Source organism: Saimiri boliviensis, chromosome 9 (assembly GCF_048565385.1).
Source record: "Saimiri boliviensis isolate mSaiBol1 chromosome 9, mSaiBol1.pri, whole genome shotgun sequence".
Classification (NCBI taxonomy): Eukaryota; Metazoa; Chordata; class Mammalia; order Primates; family Cebidae; genus Saimiri; species Saimiri boliviensis.
The window spans coordinates 111,284,830-111,312,030 of NC_133457.1; the positions used below are offsets into that span (position 1 = coordinate 111,284,830).

The 27,201-nt window shown below is 52.2% G+C and overlaps 1 protein-coding gene across 9 annotated transcripts in view; it reads right to left on the minus strand.

The window, feature by feature from the left end:
• SULF2 (sulfatase 2) overlaps positions 1–27,201 on the minus strand; it is a 128,207-nt gene that overhangs the window by 11,592 nt on the left and 89,414 nt on the right. For all 9 annotated transcript variants that reach the window (XM_010343103.3, XM_010343102.3, XM_074406634.1 and 6 more), the window contains exons 5-11: positions 19,322–19,491; positions 12,859–13,009; positions 11,176–11,351; positions 6,500–6,628; positions 5,046–5,099; positions 4,409–4,538; positions 1,094–1,289 (exon numbers count right to left, since the gene is read on the minus strand). In XM_010343103.3, the coding sequence (XP_010341405.1) occupies positions 1,094–1,289; positions 4,409–4,538; positions 5,046–5,099; positions 6,500–6,628; positions 11,176–11,351; positions 12,859–13,009; positions 19,322–19,491 (1,006 nt within the window). The remainder of the gene's footprint in view (positions 1–1,093; positions 1,290–4,408; positions 4,539–5,045; positions 5,100–6,499; positions 6,629–11,175; positions 11,352–12,858; positions 13,010–19,321; positions 19,492–27,201) is intronic.

Sequence of the window (27,201 nt, forward strand, 5' to 3'; positions counted from 1 at the left end):
GACAGAGTGTCTTGTGGGAGACCCTGGCAGCGGGGGAATGAATGCTGGGCAGGAGATGGGGCTGCAGTCCCAGATCAGCCACGTGAGCCAGCCTTTCCTGTCCATCATGAAGGTGATCACCCCGCCTCGCTCACAGGCTGCTGAGAGGTGGTCTAGGCTCTGACATCACACTCGCTGAGGACTTCTTACCAGTGCTGAGCTGACTCTCAGCTACTTAGGGACATTTTTCTTTCCTCTAAGCATTAATAAGGGGGAAACAAGCTGAATTTCTCCCTGCGAGATCTTGTATTATTTAAAGATTATCCACTGTGCCACCAGCTGAAGCAAGGAGAGGCTGGCTGTGTAATCCAATCTGGAAACCAATCATCTTATTCAGCTAGGAAAGTTAATGTAGTAGTTCCCAGTCAGCTGGCTAGGAAATGTACCGGCGGACCATCACTGGGAAGTGTTGTTTGGGGCAGGGGCTGGGCATTATGGAGAGAGACGTGTCTGCTCCATGGTGAGGACATTTGCTGCCTGGCTGGGTGGACCAGAGGAGACCACCGTGCCCGTTCTGGACACCTCAGTCTCTAACGAGGCCGTGGTACAGTATCATCCGGTCTTACGAACTAAGATTTTTTTCTGAGATGAGTCTTGTTCTGTCGCCCAGGCTAGAGTGCAGTGGAGTGATCTTGGCTCACTGCAGCCGCCACCTCCCAGGTTCGAGTGATTCTCCTGCCTCAGCCTCCCCAGTAGCTGGGATTACAGGCGTACACTACCATGTGGGCTAATTTTTGTATTTTTAGTAGAGACAGGTTTCACCATGTTGGCCAGGCTGGTCCTGAACTCGTCACCTCAGGGGATCCACCTGCCTCGGCCTCCCAAAGTGCTGGGATTACAGATGTGAGCCGCCATGGTTGGCCTTATCTTTAAGTTTTATTATTACTGCTCCCACGAGCATAGGTGGCTTGTGAGGAGGTATGGCTGTGTCCCCAGTCCCTGGACCACCACCTGGCAAAGTGACAGTCTCTGTGGAATTGTGTGAATGAATGAATGGGGCTCCCAGGCAGGGTCTCTCTCCTCCCATCCTACTCAGCCAGATCGTGACACTTACTCTTCTTGAAGAGCCTTCTCCGGCGTTCGGCCATGCTGAGCTTGTAGTCATCGTTGTCGCAGACGCAGGCCTCGCTGCCCTGCCCGTAGTACTTGGGCACGAGGTTGGAGAGGGCTCTGCCGCCGTCCAGCTGCACGGGCTCCCTGCATTTGTGCAGCTTCAGCGTCCCTGTAGCATCTTCCACGCACTGCCACTTCTGCAAGGCACACCAGGGTCTCAGCCAGCTGTTCGTCTGCTCCCCCAGACCTGCCTCTCCCCTGCCACCCCCATCCACCCCGGAGACACCCCCGCCCTGCCTGTACCCAGCCCTACACCTGCATCTGCAAGCGCCGCTTCTGGCCATGCTTCAGCCTTGGGCGGAACCACCATCACCCCCCGTGAGATGCCTGGAACAGCCACCACTCATGGCTGCCTGCTTCCGTCTGCTCTGAAAATCCACCCACACAGCAGTTACAGGACTCTTTTTTTTTTTTTTTTTTTTTTTTTTTTTTTTTTGAGACGGAGTTTCACTCTCGTTACCCAGGCTGGAGTGCAATGGCGCGATCTCGGCTCACTGCAACCTCCAACTCCCAGGTTCAAGCAATTCTTCTGCCTCAAGTCTCCTGAGTAGCTGGGATTACAGGCGCGCGCCACCACGCCCAGCTAATTTTTCTATTTTTAGTAGAGATGGGGTTTCGCCAGGATGGTCTCGATCTTCGACCTCATGGTCTACCTGCCTTGGCCTCCCAAAGTGTTGGGATTACAGGCGTGAGCCACGTGCCCGGCCAAGGAATCTTTTCAAAAGGCAAGTCAGGTCATGTTACTCTCCTACTCAAAACCCTTCAATGGCTCCCACTGTCTTTAGGACAAGACCCAAGCTCCTGATACAGGTCTCCAAACACTCTCCCAATCTGGCCGGTGCCTCCCACGGGTCCTCCTCTCTTGCCCCTGCTCTGCCTCAGCCCCGCCCTCTCTCTCCAGTATCTCAAGGGCTGCCGCCTCCGGGCCTCGGTGCTCACCGTTCCTTCTCCCTAGAATGCCTTGTCTCCAGCCCTTACCCTGCCGGAGGCTTCTCTTCCTTCCGTCTCTGCTCCAGCGCAAGGAGGACCCTGACCACCTTCCCACTGACGGTGGTCAGAAGCTTAATGTAGACAGAATCACCGTCCAAACCTCTCCTTTTCTCTCCCCAATTCCAGCCTCCTGGATCCCCTCATGGGATCCTGCAACCACCTGCAAACTAGATTCTCTTCCCGTCTGTCCACCCTGCTCCCGCTCATTCATCAAATGACTCGTTAGGGCCTATTTTGTGCCAAAGTGACCTTTCCAAGCCACGGGTTGGATCTGCTCCCTGTGTCTCTGCAGCACGTAGCATGTGCCCAGCACCGTGTGTTGATATTAACTCACTCACTATATCTCACGCGACCCTACAAGGCAGGTGACGAGGCACACAGAGGTAGAGGGACGTGTCCCGGGTGACAGAGCTGGCAGATGCGAGGCCTGTAAGGTATAGTGTGGGACCTGGCGCCACCATCCCCGCCGTCTGCTGTGTCCCCCAGCTCACTGCTGTTGAAGGCCCCGCTGCCTTCCACCTGCTTGCCTGGCCCTGGCATGCCCATCTCCCCTCCCATCTCCCTGCCAGCTGGTGTTGCCCTTCCCCCACCCTCCTCCCTTGGCCTTCCAGCCTTAGAAAAGCCTTGTTCAGCCTTTCCCAAACATGTCAGTTTCCGCTATCTCTGAATACTTCCCAGGTAATTTTCTTTTTTCTTATTTTTAGAGACAGGGTTATTCTGTCACCCAAGCTGCAGTGCGGTGGTGCAGTCACAGCTCACTGCAGCCTCCAGCACACGGGCTCAAGCTGTCCTCCCACCTCTGCTCTGGAGTAGCTGGGACCACAGGCATGAGCCACTGAGAGGCGGCCCCACAGCAAACTGCTAATTATGGCTGTTCCTGGCCATCATTTCCTTAATATTTCTCTTGCAATCAATTCACTTTTTTTTTTTTTTTTTTTTTTGAGACGGAGTTTCACTCTTGTTGCCCAGGCTGGAGTGCAGTGGCGCGATCTTGGCTCACCGCAACCTCCGCCTCCTGGGTTCAGGCAATTCTCCTGTCTCAGCCTCCTGAGTAGCTGGGATTACAGGCACACACCACCACGCCCAGCTAATTTTCTGTAGTTTTAGTAGAGACGGGGTTTCACCATGTTGACCAGGATGGTCTCGAGCTCTTGACCTCGTGATCCACCCGCCTCGGCCTCCCAAAGTGCTGGGATTACAGGCGTGAGCCACCGCGCCCGGCCTGTCAATTCACTTTCTAAAAAATGTACATGTGGCCGGGCGCGGTGGCTCAAGCCTGTAATCCCAGCACTTTGGGAGGCTGAGGCGGGTGGATCACGAGGTCGAGAGATCGAGACCATCCTGGTCAACATGGTGAAACCCCGTCTCTACTAAAGGTGCAAAAAATTAGCTGGGCATGGGGGCGTGTGCCTGTAATCCCAGCTACTCAGGAGGCTGAGGCAAGAGAATTGCCTGAACCCGGGAGGCGGAGGTTGCAGTGAGCCGAGATCGCGCCATTGTACTCCAGCCTGGGTAACAAGAGCGAAACTCCGTCTCAAAAAAAAAAAAAAAAAAAAAAAAATGTACATGTATTTATTTTAAAAAGCCATTTCTTGTTACTCCTATAAACGAAAAACCAAAGTGAATGCAGTAAGGTCATTTAACTTCTGCTGGGGCCCTTTGTGCAAGAGGGGCCGGCAAGGGCCAGAGAGGCGCGAAGGGCGCACGCACACCCACGGGACGCTTGGCCTCTGACACGGTCAGGTCCCAGGGCTGCTGAGAAAGGAGTCGCTGGCTGGGCACAGTGGCTCACGCCTCTAATCCCAGCACTTTGGGAGGCGGAGGTGGGCAAATCACAAGGTCAGGAGTTCGAGATCCGCCTGACCAACCTGGAGAAACACCGTCTGTACTAAAAATACAAAAATTAGCCAGGTGTGGTAACATGTGCCTATAGTCCCAGCTACTTGGGAGGCTGAAGCAGGAGAATCGCTTCAAACTGGGCGGTGGAGGTTGCAGTGAGCCAAGATCACACCATTGCACTCCAGCCTGGGAGACAGAGTGAGACTCTGTCTCAAAAAAAAAAAAAAAAGAAAAAAAAAAAAAAGAATTACTTATTACTTATAGTGAGTGTCACCCTGCATCACCAAACAGCATCTTGGGTGTCACACGGCAGCAAAGGGCTACCCGTTGGGAGACCCCGGCCCTGCTGGTTCAGCGGCTCTCGGGGCCTCGAAGGCCAGGGCTGGCTGCAGTCGGGAGGGGCCATCGGGAGGGCGGGGAGCCTTACCTGTCCCAGCTGTTCGCACGCTGTCTGGTACTCGGCACGCTGACACAGGTCCTGCACACGCCGGTACCTGGGCAGGAAGTTCTCCTCCTGGGCGTCCACCTTGTCACTGTCTCTCTTGTGTAGCAGTTTGCTGCGGGGCAGACAGCAGGAGCCGCGGGGACGGCCTCTCAGCTTTGAGGAGCCCGGGAGGTGCGTGTGTCCACTTAGAGGGGACCCCCTGGCTCCGGCTTATCCTCACAGTGGAGGACGCAGGGCCACCCTGTTCTGACCTCCTGATGTTTAGGAGACTTAAGATAATAGAATTTTATAAGAAACTTCCCAAACTGCATGAGTTGGCAATACATTAAATACATGGAAGACACTGTACAGGCTGGACAGAACACGCTAAGAGGGTGCCCGTGACCTCAGACCCTAATTCTGTGTCATCTACAGGAGCAGCGAATGGGCTCTGTGTTGAGGGGTCTTTGGACACAGCTGCACAGCCCCTGCTGGAAGGTAGCACCACAGCCCTATTCTCCCTTCTGCACCGGCGCGGGAGGTCCCGAACACCGTGATGGGTGGGGCTGCATCCTGCGGGGAGGGAGGGAGGGAGGGAGGGAGTTGTGCAGGGGTGTCCTTCCCAGGACACAGCACTCACCCTCTCTCCACCAGGAAAGAGTTCCGCCAGACCTTCAGCTTTTTCAAATGAAACCTGGAAAAAAAGCACAGCTCCTGCTTCTCAGCTATGTGAGGGCTTACCACGACCCCCGATGCCCCCAGGAGCAGGGATGGCGCCCGCAGTCAGCCTCGGCTTCCGGTCAGCCTGGACAGCAGTTGTGGTGTGTCCAGCCAGGCACTGGGGAGGCTTCTGCGCCCTTCTCCCAGTTGAGCCACCCCTTCCCCCAGAGATTTGGGTCTGGAGGCACGTGGGGCAGAAATGACCCAGGTCAGTGACTCTAAGTCCCACCCACGTAACCGTGTGTGCGCAAAGGAAGCCCAACGACTCCCCGGAGCTGGAAGAGCTGTCTTCAGTTCAGCGCCAGGTCCGCGGCTGTCTTGGTGTTAGATTAATTGCACAGAGTTTTGGGGGTGTTTTCTTCTTGAATGCTTTGCTGTTGCACGTATGTAATTTGTGTGTTTCATCCACTGCCACTTGGTCAGTTTCATTTCCTAGATGGGCACTCTGAAGTCGAGAGGGGAAGCTTCCACCCTGTCCCCTGACCCCCAGGTGGCCTGGCTCCCAGGCCAGTGTCCCCAAACATGTCCATTTTATACCATTACAGCTCACCTGGCCTCAGTTGGGGCTGGAGCCTCAATGGACGTAGTCCCCCTACAGGGCAGCCAGATGTGGGCACACAGTGCCCACCTGGCTGGAGCCTCTGGGAGGCCACTGAGGAAGGGCTCCGCTGCCAGAGGTGCAAGCCAGGAGCTGACATAGCACCTGGAGGCCAGAAACCTGGTGGCGGTGAGAGTGCTGGCCACCAGATGTCGCTGCGGCCACGCCGGCACCCCTGCCCTGCCTCAGCTCACCTTCCACCTGTGTGACTTTTGCTCACCCTCACGGTTCCTATTCTGCCTCTCTGGACACCGTCCAGCATTAAAGCTACGGGGCATGGCGAGTCAATGTCTGAATTCCTGTAGCTGAAGTCCTCCAGACTTGCTGTGAGATCTCTGACAAGTCACTCAATCGTTTTGGGATTCAGATTCCAAACTGGTAAAATGGGGATGATACTAATGCCCACCTCTCTGGCTTACCGTGAGGATCAAATTCATAGAATCCCCGCACGGTCCTCAGAACCGCGCCTCACACACAGTCAATTCGTAGTTAGCACTAACTCCTACCATCACTGCGGCTGTTATTATTTCAAGCTCTGTGTAATTTTAGCTCCGAGAAGGTCCCCAACTGGTCACCTTGGCCACATTCCAGATGGGAAGACGGCACTTACTTACCGTAGCAGGTAAGTGGTTGGGGTGGGGGGACCTGAGAACCCCAGCTCCCGACCCTTGGGGACCTCACGTTCTAGACCCACAGGGTTTTGCCCTGAGTTCCTGCAGGTCAGAAGCCCAGTGTCCGGCCCCACCCCCGCCCCACCGGCCCTGCTCCTTCCTCACCGATTCATCGGCTGTTCCAAGTCCAGCAGCTTGAGGATGGATTTCCCGTCCATGTCCTCAGGTATTTGCAGGCCTGCAATGTCCAGGATGGTGGGGGCCAGGTCAATGTTGAGGACGATGTGGGGATTCCTGGGGGAGGCAGGAGATCAGGGACTTAGCACCTGGGTGGTGGTGCTTCAGCCTGACTCGGGCGTTTGGGGGCAGTGGTGGGCAGCAGGTTGCAGGGGGCAGACACCTGCAGGAACGGAAGCTGCGGTCTGGCACCTCGACACTCAGCAGCTCCCCACTGTGGCGCAGATTCAGCCGAACCACCATTCTCCACTTGCCCCCACTTAGCTTCTGCACCTCAGACATGCCATGGCATGAGCTGACAGCCCCACCCTGTCCCCCTCCTGCCCCCCCTGCCCCCACTTCCTGAGCGAAGGCAACCCACCTTGACAGCCAGCCTAAATCCTGGCCCTTCCCCTGGACCTCTGGGGCATTGCTGGTCCTCACTGTCCCTCGACAGCCCAGGCACAGCCCGGCCTCAGGTCCCCTGTACCTGGACCGTCCTTTCCCTGGAGATTGATGTGCCACTGTCCCTCCCCCCTTTAGTTCTTTGCTCTATTACCAAGGAGGCTCATGACAGGCTTTGGTGGTCCCCACCTGTCCCTGGTGATCACACCTTAATGTGACCTCCTCGCCTTGGGTGTGGACCAACCTGGACCTGAGCCAAGTGGGACATGGCAAAGGTGATGGGCTGTCACTCCCATGGCTGTGTTATGAGACAGGCATCTCTATCCTGCTAGCAGTCTTGCTCTGGTCTCTCTCTCCCCTTGCTGGCTTTGAAGAAACAAGCCACTCTAAATCAGCAGCTGGCCTGTGAGCCGTTTGGGAGGCAGAGGGCATGGGTTCAAGTCCTCTGCTTGCATTGGACCTGCTCCAGGAGCAGTGAGGAGGATGCTCCTCAGTCGAGCCTCTGGATGAGACTGCAGCCCTGGCTGGCACCTTGATTTCAGCCTAAGCAGGGGACCCTGCCGGGCTGGGCCCAGGCTTCTGACCCTCAGACACTGGAAGTTTGTATGTGTGTGTTGTCTTAAGCTGCTGAGTTTGTGGCAGTTTGTGCTGCAGCACAGATACCCAATGCAAGGCCCCTCCTGAGGACCCTACTTGGAAGTACACCCCCTCCACACCCTCCCAGCTTTACCTTTCTCCTGAAGCCTTATCACCATCTCGTAAGCTATAGATTTTACTTATTTCTCTGGTTTATTGTCTATTGCCCAGTTAGACTCTAAGCTGCAGGAAGCTTGGCTCAGGTGGTCACTTCTGTATCCCCAGGACTTACACCCTCAGACACACAGTAGCTACTCACTAAATATTAGCTAAGTGAATTCCCATACATCTGCCACCTCTCCTGGCTCCTTTTTTTTTTTGAGGCGGAGTCTTGCTGTGTCACCCAGGCTGGAGTGTGGTGGTGAGATCTCAGCTCACTGTAACCTCCACCTCCTGGGTTCAAGCAGTTCTCATGCCTCAGCCTCCCAATAGCTCGGATTACAGACATGTGCCGTCACACCTGGCTAATTTTTATACTTTCAGTAGAGGTGGGGTTTCACCATGTTGGCCAAGCTACTCTTGAACTCCTGACCTCAGGCGATACACCTGCCTTGGCCTCCCAAAGTGCTGGGATTACAGGCATGAGCCACCTCGCCTGGCTCAGTTTCTGGCTGGTGACATTCCCAGTGCAGGGTAAGGGACTTGAGGGGTGGGCCTAGCACAGGGTCGAGCACCTGGGGAATGAATGGTGGACACACGCGCCGTCAGAGCGCCTGAGTGCCTTTCCTGCCAGTTCCCTGGCAGTCAGGGCAGGGCCTAGGTCCTAGAGTTTCAGTCACCTTTAACCCTCCATCTCTCCCCAGTCCAGTGCCCTGTGAACATCGGACAGGCTGCCAAGCCTGTGTGCAGCTGGGGAAGGTGGGCTGAAGCTGTGGCACGGGGGCTCACAGGCCAGCATCAGGCGGCAAAAGTGAATCTGGAGGCGAGGGAGCTGGGAAGGCTGCTGAGGGAAGGATGCTCTGCCGAACCCAGCAACCAGCCGCCGATGGGGCTGAGCCTGTCCACTGGCCCCGCTCCCCCAGGCTCGGGGGGAGGAGGAGGACAGCAGTTGCTTTTCCTGGCCAGCACCCATGCCTTGCTCTGTGTTGTAGCTTCTAATTCCGGAGGAACTACCTGACCCCATTCAGAGTCCACTGCCCGATGCACTCAGTCTGGTCACTCAAGGGTTTCTGTCACCTCTGACTACAGTGATTGGTTCAGGGAAGGACCCGTGACCTAAGTCTGGCCAGTGGGAACTAGTCTCAGGTCTTCTGTTCAAAGCAGTCTGGCTTCCTCAACAGGATGGTTTACTGTCTATTGCCCAGTTAGACTCTAAGCTGCAGGAAGCCTGGCTCAGGTGGTCACTTCTGTATCCCCTGAACATCTGGAGTTGCCGACTCTGCCATAAGGAGAAAAACCTGCCTGAGAATGAAGCCAATTCAGCGGAAATGGGACTGAGAGATAAGAAATGAGAGCTTTCCAATGGCATGGTAAGACTGCTGGATCCAGCCATGCCTGAGGCCGGAGCTGGGCATGGAATTTTCAGTTACTGTAGCTACTATGTTCCTTTTATCTCATTCAGCTCATCTGGTTCAAAGGTCTTTTCTGGTTGCAACCAAAGAAGTCCTGGCTGACGGATACTGTGTGTCTTTGATCTCACGCCTGACTTGGCACTGTCTTTTTCTTGACCACGTGGGATATGGTTTTGGGTCCTATGAGTCAGACCACAGATTCTGAGGCTGACCAAACCCCCACGTCAGTGTTTGCAGAGCCCTCAGTGGGTCAGATTCTTTCTGTTCACGGGGAAGGTTCGAGGTTTCTGAGAGGTGTGGCAGAGGGAGAAAGAGACTGCCTGGCTTCAATCCCTAGCCCCTTCCCCGACTTGCTATGTAACCTCAGGCAACTTAACCTCTCTGTGCCTCTGTGTGCCTGGGTGTAAAACAGAGTTAATATGAGCATCCACGTCACAGAGTTGTTGTGATGCTGAAATGAATTATTATTAATTTTCTTTTAAGATGAAGCCTCACTCTGTTGTCCAGGCTGGAGTGCAGTGGCACGATCTTGGCTCACCACAACCTCCACCTCCTGCATTCAAGTGATTCTCTTGCCTCAGCCTCCTGAGTAGCTTGGATTACAGGTGTGCAGCACCACGTCCAGCAGATTTTTGTATCTTTAGTAGAGGCAGGGTTTCACCATGTTAACAGTTTGAACTCCTGACCTCAAGTGATCTGCCCACCTGGGCCTCCCAAAGTCCTGGGATTACAGGTGTGAGCCATCGCCCCCAGCCTGCAATGAAATATTATGTAGTTCTTTTTTTTTTTTTGAGATGGAGTCTTGCTCTGTCACCCAGGCTGGAGTGCAATGGCGTGATCTCTACTCACCACAACCTCTGCCTCCTGGGTTCAAGTGATGCTCCTACTTCAGCCTCCAGAATAGCTGGGATTACAGACACATGCCACCCCCCCCCGGCTAATTTTCTGTATTTTTAGTAGAGATGGGGTTTCAACATGTTGGCCAGGCTGGTCTCGAACTCTTTACCTCGTGATCTACCTGCCTTAGCCTCCCAAAGTGCTGGGATTACAGGCGTGAGCCACTGTGTTTGGCCTATTGCATAGTTCTTGGGCCAGGCCTTGAAGAGTAGGCACTCCACACACATGTGCTATCATTATTACAGCTCTTATTCCAGTGGGGATGCTGAGAGCCAAAGACAGGCACGATCTGATGAGGTCAACAGAGAGTCATCACTTTCTCTGGACTTGAACTCATGCAGCCTGCCTCCTGGAATTCTCACAGTATGTCGAAGGCAGTGGGAACATGTCAGTCTGGAATTCCATGCTGCAACGTCAATGCCTTTTCAGGACGAATTCTGCAGCCAGCCCGGTGTGAGTGCTGGGTCTGTGCGAGGGTGGAAGTCAGGCCGAATGAGAATCTCAATAGCAACACATCTGCTTTTCAAAAGACCCATTTGAGCCAGTTCTTTATAATATCCCAGCCGATCCAAGGAAGCTGGTGCCATGAATACCGGCCTGTCTGTTTCCCTGCCCCAGACGTAGCCATTTTTGCTGCCAGAACATGTCATCTCAAAGGTGAACCCAAGGAGAAAGGCTGGCTGAGGGCTGCGGCCCACGCGGTCCTCTAGGAAGGATGGGAGGGAAAAGCATTTCCCTTTGTGCTGCTGCCCGGAGCTGGCTCAGCTGATCCCGGCTGACAACCAGCTGCTTGTGGCGAGGTCCGGGGTTCCTCCCTGACAACCTCCAGACCCTCATCAATGACTGCCCAGCCCAGAACAGAAATCCAAGTGCCACTCCTACCCACTGGTGACACACGCGTGCGTGCACACACGTACACAGCCCAGCTCCCTGGATTTCCTGGCAGACAGCCCTACCACAATCTGTTTCCACAGGTGCTAACGCTCCTGGCCTCTCCTTTCCCACCAGAGGGGTATAAAATGCCTGACATAATTGCTTTCCTTTGGCTCTGGGGTCCACCTGCCAAAATCATGAGCCACCCAGAGTGTGGCTTGGGTTTTGTCTGCATGGTTGAAGCCCCAAGCTGAGCCCGGAGGCCTCTGTGGGTTCCTGGGGGCTGGGGGGTGACACACTTACAGAGAGCCAGCTTCCACGTTGGGGCCCCTCACGTAGAATGGGACCCTGATGTCGAACTCATACGGCATGGACTTCCCCTTCACGAGGCCAAACTGGCCGATGTGGTAGCCATGGTCGGCGGTGTACACGATGTACGTGTTGTCCAGCTCACCCGTCTCAACCAGCATGTTGTAAATCTGCAACACAGGCAGGAGGCAGGGGCGGGAAGGACTGGGTGACCGGCCGCTCCAACCCTGGGTGACAGACGCTTGAGATCTCAGGCCCCATCCCTCCCCTGCTTCAGGTTTTCACTCAACTTCCCCAGGGGCTGTCCTCTTGATAACGGCACCCTTCTGCCTGCTGTCACTCCCTGCCCCGCTCTCCCTTCCATGGTTCTTCATGGCACTTCTCAGCCTCCATCTCTTTTATTTTTTGTGAGGGGAGTTTCACTCTCGTTGCCCAGGCTGCAGTGCAATGGCACGATCTCGGCTCGCTGCAACCTCCGCCTCCTGGGTTCAAGCCATTCTCCTGCCTCAGCCTCCCAAACAGCTGGGATTATAGGCACATGCCACCATGCCTGGCTAATTTTTATATTTTTAGTAGAGATGGGGTTTCTCCATGTTGGTCAGGCTGGTCTTGAACTCCTGACCTCAGATGATCTACCCGCCTCGGCCTCCCAAAGCGTTGGGATCACAGGCGTGAGCCACCGTGCCCGGCCTCTTTTACTTATTTGTGGATTGTCTGCGTCCCTGCCTTGGCACACTGCCTCCATTAGGGCAGAGGCTGTTGTCATTTTGTTTCCTGCCTGCTGTATCCCATGCACACCAGCACTCAATAAATGCTATCGGACGGATGGATGAATGGAACTGGGATAGTTTCATTCCTGTGGCAGGAGCTTGCAATCCGGAAGGGCAGTGTGTGGCAGACCATTCTGTGTTGGTGGCCGTGTTAATGTCTGTGCTGTCTGACAGGTGGCCTCCAGCCACCTGAACCTACTAAGCACGTGAAATGAGGCTTGTGTGACAGAGGAACTGACTTTAAATTGTTAACCCTATCGAGTTAAATAGCCATGGATAAATAAAGTGTGACAATACCCATACAATGGGATATTATCCAGTAATCACAGGGAATGGAGGACTGATTCATGGGTCACCAGGGGTGAGCCTTGCACACAGGGGACTGAGCGAAAGAGGCGGGACACAGAGGGCACAGCAGGTACGAGTCCATCTATAGGAAATGTGCAGAACCAAATCTATAGACAGAAAGAGATCACCAGTTGTCTGGGGCCGGGGGGTGATGGAGATTTAGTGGGCATGGCTACGGGCTGGGAGGTTTCTCTTCGGGGTAGCCAAAATGCCCTAGCACGGGTGTGGTGACGGTTATACGACTCTGGGTATGTGAAAACCACAGAATTGCACACTTTTTAATTGGGTGAGTTGTATGGTATGTGAATTACATCCCAGTAAAGCTGGTCAAAAATGTAAATAGCAGGGAAAAAAATGTAACTAGCATACCTGGGCAGCACAGATCGAGAACGTTTCATGAACGAAGAGGCTGTTGTCTGGATTGCTCCAGACCGTTCCCCGGGTCTAGCATGGGGCCTCTCCATTCTGCCTGAGTTCCATTCCTCCAGGAAAAACCCGAAGGGCTGGGAGGTTTCAGGCCGGGCCCGGCCGCCCGCGGAGCCATGCAGGGGGCGCCTACCGTCTCCATGGAGTCGTCCACCGACATGAGGGTCTGCAGGCGCTTCCGCTGCAGCATGTTGGTGAATTCCATGTGGATGGGCTTCATGGGCCCCGTGTAGCGCATGATCCAGTGTTTGTCCGGGTTGGGCGCGTAGTTGTAGCTTGGCGTGCTGGTGAGCAACGACATACCCATCGGTCAGGCCGGGACAACGTGGACCCAGCCCGGTCCCCGCCAGCCCGGCCCAGAGGAGCAGCCTCCCTGTGCCGTGTCTGCAGCCCAGGGCCAGGTGTGCTCCCCTGGTGGAAAAGGGGACACTGGCATGTCAGGGGCTTTCCCACACCCCGTTTCAGTGTTTCTCCACGTGTGAGGTGTTCACGTGAGAGGCTCCTAAGAGGCACAGCATGATGGGATCTTGATCAGCAAAGCGAGACAGTCAGTGCCCTGTCGGCTCCCTCAGGCCAAAGTCTCAGTCTGGTGCTAGTCTGTCTTTAACACCTCTTTAGACTTTGCTCATCTCACTTTTCAAAAAAGCGCAGAAAATCAAGATCAGAGTGTTCATCAGGAGCCAGCACCCAACTCAAATTCCGTGGCACTGCTCTGCGTACCTTGTACCTATTTTTGGTAGACAGCAGTTGCCTTTGGTGAATGGCAGATTGCAGTTACTGTGGCTAAGGTAGGACCACAGAACATCCTTTTGCAATAGATTTTAGTTCAAAATAATGGAAATTGATTTAAAAAATTAAATAAGTTATAGTTATACGTTTAAGGCCAAAATTGTGAGGAAGGCACCTCAACGTGTACATTGGGATATGCCACGTTCTCTTTTTTTTTCTTCAGATGGAGTCTTGCTCTGTCGTCAGGCTGGAGTGCAGTGGCACTATCTTGGCTGACTGCAGCCTCCCGAGTAGCTGGGATTACAAGCACCCACCACCACGCCCGGCTAATTTTTGTATTTTTAGTGGAGATGGGGTTTCACCATCTTGGCCAGGCTGGTCTCAAACTCCTGACCTCAGGTAATCCACCTGCCTCGGCCTCCCAAAGTTTTGGGATTACAGGCGTGAGCCACGGTGCCTGGCATGCTGCTTAATCTTGCAGCAGGAGTGTGCTGGACAAAGTTCTGTCTGAGCACCTGGGACAAGAGGGACCGAGGGACCCCAGGGCAGCTGGCCATACCAGCTGCTGGGGTTCCAGCCCCAGCTCTGTCTCTGGCCAGTTAGTTCCCTCCTAAGGCATCAGTGCCCTCACTTCCTACCCAAGGAGAACACAGACAGTGCCAGCTTCCAGGATGGCTGTGAGCACTGAGGGAGAGGCTATAGGGAAGCCCGTCCAACCTCGCCCCGTGCATGATGACTGCTCGGGGGAGATTACCACTGGCGTGTCCCTTTGTCATTAGTAATCACAGGTGACCCCATGGCAGAAGTCAGGGTCTGTCACTCTGTGAGACAGTGGGCAGGTCCTCAAACTTCTCTGACCTTCTCGGTTCCCTGGTTAGTCAATGACATATTAAACTAAAACCAGAGGAGTCATCGTGACCAAACCAAGAGCACTTCCTTGTCACCTCAGCTTACGCTGGGCCCCGCATCTAGCTGCTGGAAACTCAGCATGCGGGGGTCTTCTGGGTGGGGTGCACCACTGACAGGAAGCACTGTTTAAAGTCCCACAAAGCCAGGCGTGGTGGCTCATGTCTGTCATCCCAGCACTTTAGGAGGCAGAGGCAGTTGGATCACCTGAGGTTGGGAGTTCGAGACCAGCCTGACCAACATGGAGAAACCCCATCTCTACTAAAAAAAGAAAAAAAAACCTAGCTGGCTGTCATGGCACGTTCCTATAGTTCCAGCTACTTGGGAGGCTGAGGCAGGAGAATCGCTTGAATCCAGAGGCGAAGGCTGTGGTGAACCGAGATTGCACCAGTACACTCCAGCCTGGGCAGCAAGAGCAAAACTCCATCTAAAAAAAAGAAAGAAAAAAGACCCCACAAAACGTGGGTCTCCTCGCCCTGGGCCTGATGATTCTTGAAGACTAGGTTCCCTGCGAATCTTACCCCTCTCCCCAGGCAAGGCTGAAGATAAAGGCTTGAGTTTCTACTGCTTTTCACAGGGGTGTTCAGGGGGTAAGGAGCTTCCGGGAAGAGGAGGAGGAAAAGCAAGCCTGGTCAGAGCGGGGCCCTGGCTCGTCTCCCTCTGGCCTGCCACGCCAGGACCTCAGCAATGTCTCAGATATCACAACCATCCGGGACAGAAACCGTGACACTGTCGCTGGGTGGCGTGGCAGCTGTGGACGCCACTGCTTTGTAACGTGGAAGGCGAGTCGCTGTCTCCAAGGCTCCCCCGGACTCGGCTTTCTGGGGCCCTGGCTGATCTGCAGCCTGTCAGCACTAAACCCATCAGGGTCCACACTTCCTTTCATTACCAGAACGGCCAGGCTCCCTGTGGGCCGGCTCTGCTGTCTCAGGGCCTGATCCTCCGTGGAGAACATTCCCAGGACCAAGCCCAGCCCCCCGCTCAGCTCTCTCCCCACCGAGGAACTGACTGGGGGCTGCTGGGGGCAGCAGTCGGACAGAGATGCTCTCAGAGCCTCGCAACGGGTGGGAAAATTGTTCCCGCAGGCCCAAGGGCCCGGATTCCAGGATGTAATTTCCAGCAATCATCCCTGAACCCATGAGAAGTGAGGCTAAGGTCGGCCCCCGAGAACAGTGAGGGGTGAGTTTGTTCGGAGCGTGATGATTTCTGCAGCCCAGGCTCAGAGAGAGCGATTTGGGGGACACCGAGGCCAGGAGGCAGCAGAGCCGGGTGGTGCTTGGGGCCGATGCCAGCTTGGAGGTTGCCTGGGTCAAGCCAGGCTCCCCCAGGGAGGATGCGGGCATGTTCCCATGGGCCCAGCTGCCTGTTCAACAAAGATCTGAAAACCTCACCTCCTCCAGCATCCGAGGAATGTCTGGTGGGTTCACAAAAGGGCGTGAAGGAGAACATCCCCTTTCCTTTCCGCTGGGGCGAACAGCAGGAAGAGGGTGGTGTCCTCACAGCCTCCTCCACCACGTGTCTGGGGCCGTCAGCAGCAGCCCTGACATCCCTTGAAGCCACAATCAGCGCACTTCGACGGGAAGCTTGGAGGGCTGGTGGGGTGTCTGTGGGCATGTCTGTGTGTATCTCTGTGTCTCTGCCTATATCTGTTTGCATGTTTGTATGTGTGTTGTGTATATCTGTAACTGTGTATTTTTGTGTGTGTGCCTGCAGGTGTGTTTCTTTTGTTTTTTAAGAGACACGGTCTTACTCTGTTACCCAGGCTGTAGTGCAGCGGTACAATGTTAGCTCACTGCAGCCTCAACTTCCCGGGCTCAAGTGATCCACCTCAGCCTTTCCAGTAGCTGGGACCCCAGGCGTGCACCTGGCTAATTTTAAATTTTCTGTAGGGAAAAGACCCCATTAGACCTGAGGCAGAAGCAAAAAGCCTCAGCCTATTTCCATGTAAATAATGGAGAAGAAAGTAACTAGAAATATAACCGCAGTAGTTAGTATTCATGGGGATCTTAATTCTTTTACTAATGCCTCTCAGGTCAGAAGTGTGGACCTGGGATGACACGGTGAAATGAATGACACTAAGGCAAGATGCTCTAAGCCCTCTGCCAGGCCTGCGTAAGGGCTGCTGGAGGGCGCCTTGGCTGTGCGGCAGCGCCAAGCCCTTGGAAAGCGCCCGCTGTTGAGGCAGTTAGGGAAGGAGCTGTCCAAAATGACTGAGACGTCTCCTTCCCCGAAGGAGTTAGGAGGAAACTCTGCTTCTCTAAGCTCTTGTGGCAAGGCCTGCTGGCTGTCAGGGAGGCCCGCAGACCTCGGGGGTTGACCGTCTCTGTGTGGTGCTGTGCTTCAGTGCTCACGTTCCATGTCTACTCTCATGTTCCGCTTCTGCACCTGGTTCCTTTTGTCTTAGAAAAGATAATCAGTAATAGTAATATAAATCTTAATGTTTTAGTTCTTTTTTGATACGTATGGAAAAGGTGCTGATGCACTATGCTCCTTACTTCACTTCCCGTGCCAGAAATTCCTGAGCCCCTACCTGAATGACATGTGATGTACTTGACCCTATCACTGCCATGCCCTATGTACCCTGCCCCCAGTCTCTGACCACCAAGGCCATGCCCTACCTACCCTGCCCCTGGATTTGCAACTCAATCAGAGTGACAGCTTCCCGGCATTGGGTAGCACTGGACCCCCTGGGCCCAAACTCTTTTCTCGATCTCTGTGTTTTGTGCCTTTTATTGCTACAATTTCTTTTCTCTGCACCAGCTGGGAGGGGCTCACAGAACCATGCAGGACTGGACCCCACAATTTTCGGTAGAGACAGCCCCACTATGTTGCCCAGGCTGCTTGTGTTTCCTTGTGTGTGTGTTTGTGTGGCATGTCCCTGTGTGCTTGTGTCTGTATTTGCACATCTTTGTGTGTGTCTGCATGTATGTTACTGTGTGTGTGTGGGAGGGTGGGAATGGTGCAGGGCCCTGAGGTCTGTGGGATGGATGGTGCCACCATCTACCAGCTTTTGCCACAGTCCACAGGCTGGCTTTCTAGGGGAGAGACGGGATAGGAGACCCCGACAGAAAGCTCTAGTGCTCTAACTGCGTCCGGGCCCTCTTCACCCCTTCCTGACTGTCATCATTAAGCATCCCAGCTGCAGAACTCTCCTTTTTGGTTTCTGTTGGAAATGATTATACCCCAGAGAAAAGAGAGCCTTCCAAACATGCCCCTAATAAGGCAAAGGGGGCTTCACGTAAGAGCAGACAGCGCTCATTTCCAATTTCTGTAATTTTCATTTCAAAGGGAAAATAAACCAGCAGGCAATGTCAAACAATTTCATCACAAAATTCCGGTGCTGCTCACTGCTGCTTGGGGTGAAGCGGGCACCTCTGTTAAAGGAGATGCTGCCGAAGCAAAGCGTCCCTCCCCCACCCACGGCTTCTCCCTTAGATGGGGTTGAGTGGCCTCCACCCCCTGCTGGGATGAGCTGTAAGTGGGGGTGGGGAGGCTGGCCTTCTAGGGTGGAGAGGAGTAGGCTTGGATCTGGAGAGGGAGCCAGACAGTCAGATGTGCACAGCGGCAATGCTGCAGCCCCTGGGACCCCGCTCATCATCTGTCAAAACCTCCTCCCCAGAGACCAAGGGATGTGGAGGTGAACATAGTGCCTTCGGTCTCTGAGCTGCTTTGACTGTTGTCAAAAAGTAATTACAGGAGGGGCTTGAGGAGGGCAATGTATTCTGACTGTAATGAAGCTAAACACCCTGAATATTCAGGCAGGTTCCAAACCACCCCATCCTTGTGGCCCCAGAATGTCAGAGCAAGGGCTTCGGAGTCACTGCTAAGCAGGGGGTGGGGTGAGGTAGAGAAGCAGAACTTTCCAGGGAAGTTCCCCAGCCAGCTGGATGGAGAACTGCAGGGGTGGGCAGAGACATGTGAAGTGGAAGAGGGGACTGGACTGGAATCTTGGCTCTGCCACTTAGAGCTGGGTGACCTCAGGTAAGTCACCTCACCTCTCTGTGCCTCAGTTTCCTCATCTGTAAAATGGGAACAGCAAGTGTGACAGGCAGCCTCCGAGATGGCTCTCAATGATCCCTACTTCCTGGCCTTCACACCCTTGTGTGGAACCACACACTGTAGGAGGACTGGTCTGGGTGACCAACCGAACATGGCGGAGCGAAGGTGCCACTTCCGAGCTTAGGCTGTAAAAGTGACTGGCTTCCTTCTTGGCCTCACGCTCTGATCATTTGCTCTGGGCGAGGCCAGCTATCAGGTGAGGACACTCAAACAGCCCTATGGACAGAGGCCCATGTGGCCAGGTGCAGCCATGGGACTGAGCCCCGGTCAACCCTCAGGTGACTGCAGCCCCAGCTGACACCTTGATTGCAACCTCAGGAGATCCTGGGCCAGAGTCTCAGAAGAGCCACCCCCAGAATCCTGACTCACAGGCACTGTGCGATAATTCGTGTTTGTTACTTTAAGCTGCTAGGTTCTGGGGTGATTTGTTACACGGCAATAGATAACCGGCACCCCAAGGCCCATGATGAGTATTCCAGAACTGGACACGATGTGACGGGCTTAGCACAGCAACTTCTACAGAGCCCACGGCTCAATAAATGGTGGCAGATAGTCTGGTACAGCTATAGACCCCCTCCCTCCTCAAAAGAATGTTTTTAGGTGTCTGAAATAAAATACACATGGCATTAAAAGGAAACCTGTTCCTCACAGTTCCATCCACAGACATCTTGGTGGGAGGCCATGTATCCCAAGTTAAAAACTCTCTTGGTCTGCTGGCCAGGCTGTCTGGAGTTGTATCCCAGTTTCACCATGGACAAGCAGTGTGTGCTTGGGGTCTTTAAACCAGGAGGATTAGAAAGAAAGCATAGCTAAGTCACTGTGGTGACATTACCGTTACTAAGGCCTCCCTCTCCCGCTTCGTGCTAAGCAGAACCCCTGGCAGGCAGAGTGCTAAGGCTTACATGTGCTGAGATGCGTTGGGGAAGAGGCATGAATACTGTGGGGCTGAATCTTCGGGGCCGTGGGGCGCTGCATGGCTGATGACCATGAGGACCGGCCTGTGCGGGTACATCTTCTTGGATGTGCGGAAGAAGCTCACGCTGTCGTTGGTGATGAGGTCTGTGAGGTAATCCTGGGGAGTGGGGAGAGACAGGAGAACAGGTGAGGAGCTGGGTATTCATACTGGTGTCTGCTATGTGCCAGGCACCGTGCTAGGCACTGGGGACATAACAGTGAACAAAACAATTCCTGCCTTCATAGAGCTGACAGTCTGGGGAGCAGACAGACAAGAAATAAGCAAAATAAATGGAATGCCAAACAAATGATGCAAATGGTGCTAAGCTCATTGGATATAAAGCAGAGAAGTAGGCAGGGAGGACAGGGCAGGAATTGTAATATATCATTCATGATAGATATTAAAATAATAGGCTGGGTGGGATGGCTCACACCTGTGATCTCAGCACTTTGGGAGGCTGAGGTGGGTGGATCACCAGAGGTCAGGAGTTTGAGACCAGCCTGGCCAACATGGTAAAACCCCATCTCTACTAAAAATACAAAAATTAGGTGGGCATGGCAGTGGGCACCTTTAAGTCCAGCTACTTAGAAGGCTGAGGCATGCGAATCACTTGAACACAGGAGGTGGAGGCAGCAGTGAGCTGAGATTGTGCCATTGGACTCCAGTACTGGTGACAAAGTAAGACTCTGACTCAAAAAAAAAAAAAAAAGATATTAAAAGAACAATATCTAACACTATTGGGTGCTTACTTTGTACCAAGGACTGTTCTGTGTTTACCTGTATTTGCTCACTTAATTCTTATATAACTATAGAAAGTAGGTATGATAATCCTTATTTTCCAGAACAGGAAATTAAGGCACAGAGAAGTTTCATAAATTGCTCAATGATACACAGCTAGTAAATGCTGGACCCAGCACTCCTAAGTCTTGGCTCCTAAGTCTGAAGTTTTTTCAAGGCTCTGGGGACACTGTCATGCAGGGTAGTATATCCCTAAGTTCCTGGGGTGCCTATACTGGGGCAGGAACAGATACATGAGTAAATAAAGAACCAAGGTAGTCAAAAGGTGTGATAGATGACAGAAATATTATAAAACAGAGAGCTGTAACAAAAAGGCACATATTTTAGCTGGGGCAGTCAGGGAGGGCAACTCTGAGGAGGTGACATTTCAGTTGAGACCTGAATGATGAGAAGGAGCTGGGCATAGGAAGATCTACATCACTGGATTTTGCCAGAATCCCCTGGAGAGCTTACTGATACCTGGGACCCCGAGATTCTGACTGGATTGGCCTGTGGTTTGGCCCAGGTATCAGACTTTTAAAAAACTCTCCAGGGGATTCTAATGGTTATTCAGGATTGAGAATCACTGATCCAGGGGAGGAGCTCCAGGCAGAGATAACAGGGCTCTGAGGCAGGAATGAGCTTGCCATGTGTCCTAGAAATAGAAAAGAGGGCATATGGCAACTGGCTCCTTGGAAAGAAGGTAAAACGTCAGAGGGTAAAATGCAGAGATGATACAAGAAGCAGCACAAAAAAAGGGATGGGGATGCAGCAATGTCTCCAGGAAAGTAAGGAACTGACTTACGTATTGGTCAAGAGAAGAAAAGAGTTGTAAATGGTCAGAACTGGAGGCTTTAAAAGCTCAGCTAAGAAATTGAGATTTGCCTAAACTTTGGTCAGGGTCTTGCTCCACTGCCTAGACTGGAGTGCAGTGGTGAAATCACAGCTCACTGCAGCCTCCATCTCCCAGGCTCAAGTGATCCTCCCACATTACTGGGATCACAGGCATGAGGCACAGCACCCATTCAACTCTTCCTGAACTTAGTAAATCTTTAGTTGCTAATCTTTCTTGAAGGTAACGGGTTCTCGAAATTTACCCTCTGTTAGAAAGCAGCTCTGCCCAAGACAATCACTTCAAAAAGTGATTATTTTCGAGAAAAAAAGGTGAAGAGGCGACTACACCTTCTACCCTGAAGTATACAACATATATACTTACTATGATGTATTCATACATCTACAGACACTCTTTCAGGTATACTCATCCGCCACATCTATATGTGCAAGAACAGTCACTGCAATATTGTTTATAAGACAAAAACATTGCAGTGACCAGGAAGATGTATGTATAATAATATACATGTCTATATATTATACACACACATACCTATTAAAGACAGGGTCTTGCTCTGTCACTCAGGTTGGAGTGCAATGGCACAATTATGGCTCAGTGTAACCCTGAGGTCCTCAGCTCAAGTGATCCTCCTGCCTCAGCCTTCTGAGTAGCTAGAACGATAGGCATGTGCTACTACACCCAGCTAATTTTTCATTTTTATTTTTTATTTTGTAGAGAGATAGGGTCTCTACAAAGAGTGTTGAGTGTCTAACAGTGGTTAGCCCAAGTGGATACAGCTAGCAAGTGGTTGCCCAGGCTGATCTCCAACTCCTGGTCTCAAGCAATCCTCCTGCCTCAGCCTCCCAAAGTGTCGGTATTAAGGCATAAGCCAACACACCTGGTGACGTTGATGCCATACTGTGCAATGCTATGCAGACATTAAAAAGGCAGTTAGATTTGTAGTTACTTATATGTAAAGTTGTCCAAGATACATGGTTAAGGGTAAGAGCAAGCAATAGAGTCAAACCCAGAAACATTCTGTTTTTTCATGGTGGCAGAGGGAAGGGAGGAGGAAGAGGAGAAGCCAAATTCTAACCTCATATATTTTTGAGCATCAAGGAAAAATCTGGAAGGACAGATATCAAAAATGCTGACTGAAGACTGGGAAAAGGGGAGGGAAGCAGAGAAAGTCACTTGCTACGTTATGTATTGCTCCTTGAATATTGTTTATGGATTAATTTTGGGGAGTAAAAACAATTTTATATGGGGGCTCTATAGAATTTATTACATAAAATAAGTTACATAAATTAAAGAGCTGCTGGGATAGTTCTGGAGCATGATCTAAAGGTATTAGAAAAGTTCTTAAAATGACAAAGGTAACTTACATTGGATGGTGCAAAGCTTTGTACCTTGAAATCAACAGTCAGGGCCTGAAGGGGTCAAGTCAGGAAATGGCAAGAGAATGAGGTGGAACCACCAGCAGACACTTGCTGCCACCCAGCAGTGGTGGGAAGCCACCGTTGCTCTTCAGAATAGACTCATCTTCACTACTTCATCTTAGAACTATATGCCTGAATGGCCGTGGTTAAACTTTTTAAAAAATAAAGCTACCATTAACCTCCATTCCTAGGAGAGGATATTCAATGGGATTATAAAGCAGTGAGAAACGGCAGAGCTATGTGGATGAACACGAATCAAACATGGATAAATCTTACAATGTTATATTGGGTGAGAACAGCAGGTCGTGGAAGGACATGTATGGTATGCTATCATTTATAAAAGGTCTAAGGACACACACACAGCATCATACGTTGTTTGAGATATCCGCATATAGGATGAAAGAATCAGGACATGTGCAGGAAGGAGCTCCAGGATACCGGCTACCTTCAGGAAAGGGTACAGGCCGGGGGAGGAATGAGCCCTAGGAGGGTAGGTCAGGGCTCCCACAGTCTCGTGTGGAAGTGTGTATGGGGTGATTATGGTACCTGCTTCTTGTGACTGGCGGGTTGAAGAACTGAGAGATGTGAAGCTCTTGCCAATATGTCCCAAGCACAGCCAGCTCTCTGTCACCATTCAGCTAAGAATCGGGACTGTCTTGTCTTGGTGGCTGGGCAGTTTCTCCATGTCTGAGAGCTCCCCTCCTTATCCGTCCTTCTCAATGGCCACTCCTCGGCTAAGCCTTCCCCAGTCTCTGCTGAGTCCGTGGGACCCCTAAAATGCCATACGACACACCTGCCTCCAAAGCTGACACCCTGCTCTACTGGTGGGCAGTTAGTGCTGGGCTGGTCAACGCAAGCTGTCCATACTGGTGGGCAGTTAGTGCTGGGCTGGTCAATGCAAGCTGTCCATCCCTCCGGCCACAGGGCTTCAGCCATGAGGGCTTGGACCAGAGTGGTGGGGGGTGACATCCAGTGATGCTTGGGGGTAGCCAGAACACAGCTATTGAGTGGGTGCAGGTTGCTGGAGGGGCAGGCGACCCCCATTCCCTATTGGTCTCTGGTTTGGGCATTAGGGGAAGGGTACAGGGGGGGCCTGGGCTGGGGGAAAGGCCAAGTTGAGATATGAGCAAGCTGCATTTGGGGTGCCCAGGGTGAGCCACAAGGAAGGACTCTGAAATTCAGAGCTATGAGCAGAAGGATGAGACGGGTGGGGGCCACATAGGCACCCCGCACGTTTTCCAGAACCTGGCGTCTGGGAGTCAGGCTCTCCCTGGGTGCTCCTGGCCTGCGCAGCTCCATGGAGCTGAGAAGCCATAGCCGGGACCCCCAGGTGCATCCCACCCCCTCTGACACCCACTGAGCCTCAGGTGATTCCTGGAGGCATCCACAGGCTTCACTGACTGAGCAGCCATGTCTGCGGAGACTGCCAGCTTTGGCCCTGGGCAAAAGCATGTTTCTCTCGAGTGGGCACTGAGCACCACTTCCTTCCAAGGCTGAGGCAGTGTGTGTGGGCAGTGGTGGCCCCACGGGCTCCAGAAAACTCGTGATGAACATAGGCTCTTAGTGTTACGAAGTATCTTAGCTCAGTGACCATCACAGCAACTTTGACAAATGGACATTAGACAAATTTTACTGATAAGGAAGTGAGGTCCCAAAATGAGTAAGCCATGCATCCAGAGCTGGAGCCAAGGCCTCTGTATTTTTGGATCAGGCCCATCTCCACCCCCTCCACAAACAAAATTATTGTTGAGAAGCATCCACCGTGGTTTAGAGCAGGGATGCACACGCGGTTCCTGCAGAGGGCTGGGCAGTAAATATTTTAGGCTTTGCAGGCCCCATGTCTCAGCTGCAACTACTCCTTACTGACATTGGGGCTTGCAAACAGCCATCAGGAAAATGAATGGGCAAGCCCGTGCTCCAGTAAAGCTTTAAGTATGGATGAATATAATTTCATATATTTTTCACGTCATGAAAATCAGTCTCTTAAAAGCTTTACCGTGGTAAAAAACATGAGCTTTTGAACAAAGTTTATGTGTGGAGTAGAGTACTGTGAACGCTAAGCACCATGCTGTACGGCAGATCTCTGGAACTGTTTCATCTTGCATAACCGAAACCTCATACATCTTGAGCAGGAAATCCCAGTTCCCCCTCCCCTTGGCCCTTCCAACCACCATTCTTTTTTGCTGCTGATGTAGATGCCTCATGTAAGTGGAATCATGCAGTCTTTGTCCTTCTGTGTCTGGTTTATTTCACGTAGCATAATGTTCTCAAGGTTTATCCACATGTTGCTGCATATGACAGGATTTCCTTATTTTATGAGACAGAGTCTCACTCTGTCAGCCAGGCTGGAGTGCAGTGGCTTGATCTTAGCTCACTGTAGCCTCCACACTCTGGCTTCAAGCCATTCTCCTGCCTCAGCCTCCCGAGTAGCTGGGATTATAGGCGTGTGCCACCACATCCAGCTAATTTCTGTATTTTTAGTAGAGATGGGGTTTTACCATGTTGGCCAGGCTGGTCTCAAACTCCTGGTCTCAAGAGATCCGCCTGCTTCAGCCTCCCAAAGTGCTGGGATTACAGGCATGAGCCAATGTGCCTGGCTGGATTTTCTTCTTTTTAAAGGCCAAGTAACATTCCATTTTATGTATATACCAAGTGAAAAATACTCTTCTTTTGATTGTTTTTTTCAACTAGTTGAAAATGTAAAAAACATTCTTAGCTCAAGTGCCATACAAAAACCACAAGCCTTGGTCCACAGGTTGTGGTTTAGTGGACTTTGAAGCCAGATGGCCTGGGTTCGAATCCTGCTTTATCACTTACTAGGCTGTGGGGCCTGGTTAAGTTACTTAGCCTCTCTGGGCCTCAGTTTTCTCTATGACAGTAGGGAATAGTAGCAGTATATACCTCACAGACTATGGTAAAACGTGCATGGGTTAATTTATGTAAAATGATTCAAACAGGCCGGGCGCAGTGGCTCATGCCTGTAATCTCAGCACTTCAGGAGGCTGAGGTGGGCAGATCATGAGGTCAGGAGCTCAAGACCAACCTGATCAACATGGTGAAATCCCGTCTCTATGAAAAATACAAAAATTAGCCGGGCGTGGAGGCATGCGCCTGTAATTCCAGCTACTCAGGAGGCTGAGGCAGGAGAATCGCTTGAACCTGGGAGGTAGAGGTTGCAGTGAGCCGAGATCGAGCACTGCACTCTAGCCTGGGTGACAGAGCGAGACTTCGTCTCAAAAAAAAAAAAAAAAAAAAAAAAAAAAGGTAAAAGAATGATTCAAACAGTATCTGGTATATGATATGTCTAAAATGAGTGTTAGTCATTATTCCTCAAGAACCACCTGCCTGCATTTTCCTTGTGAAAATTAATATGGTACAAAGGACAGTGAAATCCATTTGGTTAGATTACTCCTTACCTGTCTCACCCCGAAACCTTAGCTCCTCTGTCCCCTATTGGGAATAACCTTTCCAGTGTTTTGTTAGGTATGTTATAGTGTCACTTTATGCATCTTTTTTATATTAATCACATCATACTGTATATATTCATATATCTATCTGACAAATACAGCAGTGAACAAAACAGATGAACATTCCTGCCCTCATGGGGCTTTTATTCTTATGAGAAGAGACAGATGTAACAAATCAATCGGAAATACACACAGGGTTTAACAAATCACACGGTGATTTGCTGTGTGGGGGTGCCCTTATGCAAGGTGGTCCAGGAAGGCTGCAGTGAGGTGACACTTGATTAAGGACCTGAGGAGTTCTGGAACTTGCTTTTCCCACTCTGCCTGATGGGCTCAGAACATAAACAGACCTGCCTCATCCTTTGCCCAGGATCTTTCATGGGAGGGATGCTTCAGAGCAATTTAGTTATTTCTTGCATTGGTGAACTTTGCTGATTTCTTTCAGTAACAAACAAAGTTACAACCAACTGCTCAGTCACGCCATCTCCTGCACACGACTGAGGCTTCTCCAGATGGACAGAGAAGTGTACATGCTGCGGCGAGGGGCGGGGCACATTTAAGGTCACAGAATCTGCCAAGGTTGCCCCTAGACTGGCTGTGTACTGCCATCATCTACCCCCAGAGCCACCTAACACCCAGGCCTGCTTTTACCAGCTACCTGGAACCTTCTTCGGGTGACTCAACCGTAGGTCATTCTCACTTTCCTTCCCGCTGATAACTGTCTTCACCTCTCCGACCCTCTTCTGCCATTAGTGCCTGTCCTGTATCACTCTTTTCTCATCACCACTGTCTCACTTCTGCCCTTGACATCTGGACCCCTTTGGTGGCATGTGCGCCCATCTGTGGATTAGTGACTTGGGACAGAGTCCTCAGAGGGGACTTCTGAGGGGGCTTAGGGAAGGTTGCTGCTTCCCCCCCGCCTGGGTCTCCCAACAAGGACCCCCGAGGCCAGCAGTGCTTTGTCAGAGGCATCTTACTGCATGAGTCCGGGGCCCGGGGCACAGGGCTCCTGAGCTCTGCCTCGGCTGGAAACCCCAGGCTCACTCCTGTTCCCTCGACGGTTGGCCGACTGCTGCCCATGGCTACCCTCAGGATTCGAACCCTGGACCTGAGCCAGTTCTGACTTCACCACCCCACCTGCTGCCCACATCCCTGTTAGAGCATCTCTGTTCCCAGGCCCTGGTAACTGGGGGCCCAGGAATCCTCACGCCCCTCATGGGCCGTTCTTATTCAAGGGGGGAGATGTTTGTGGGCAGGAAACGGGGCAAAAGGACAGACATTCTATGTCCCCATGATTAGCCCCAGAAGAGCC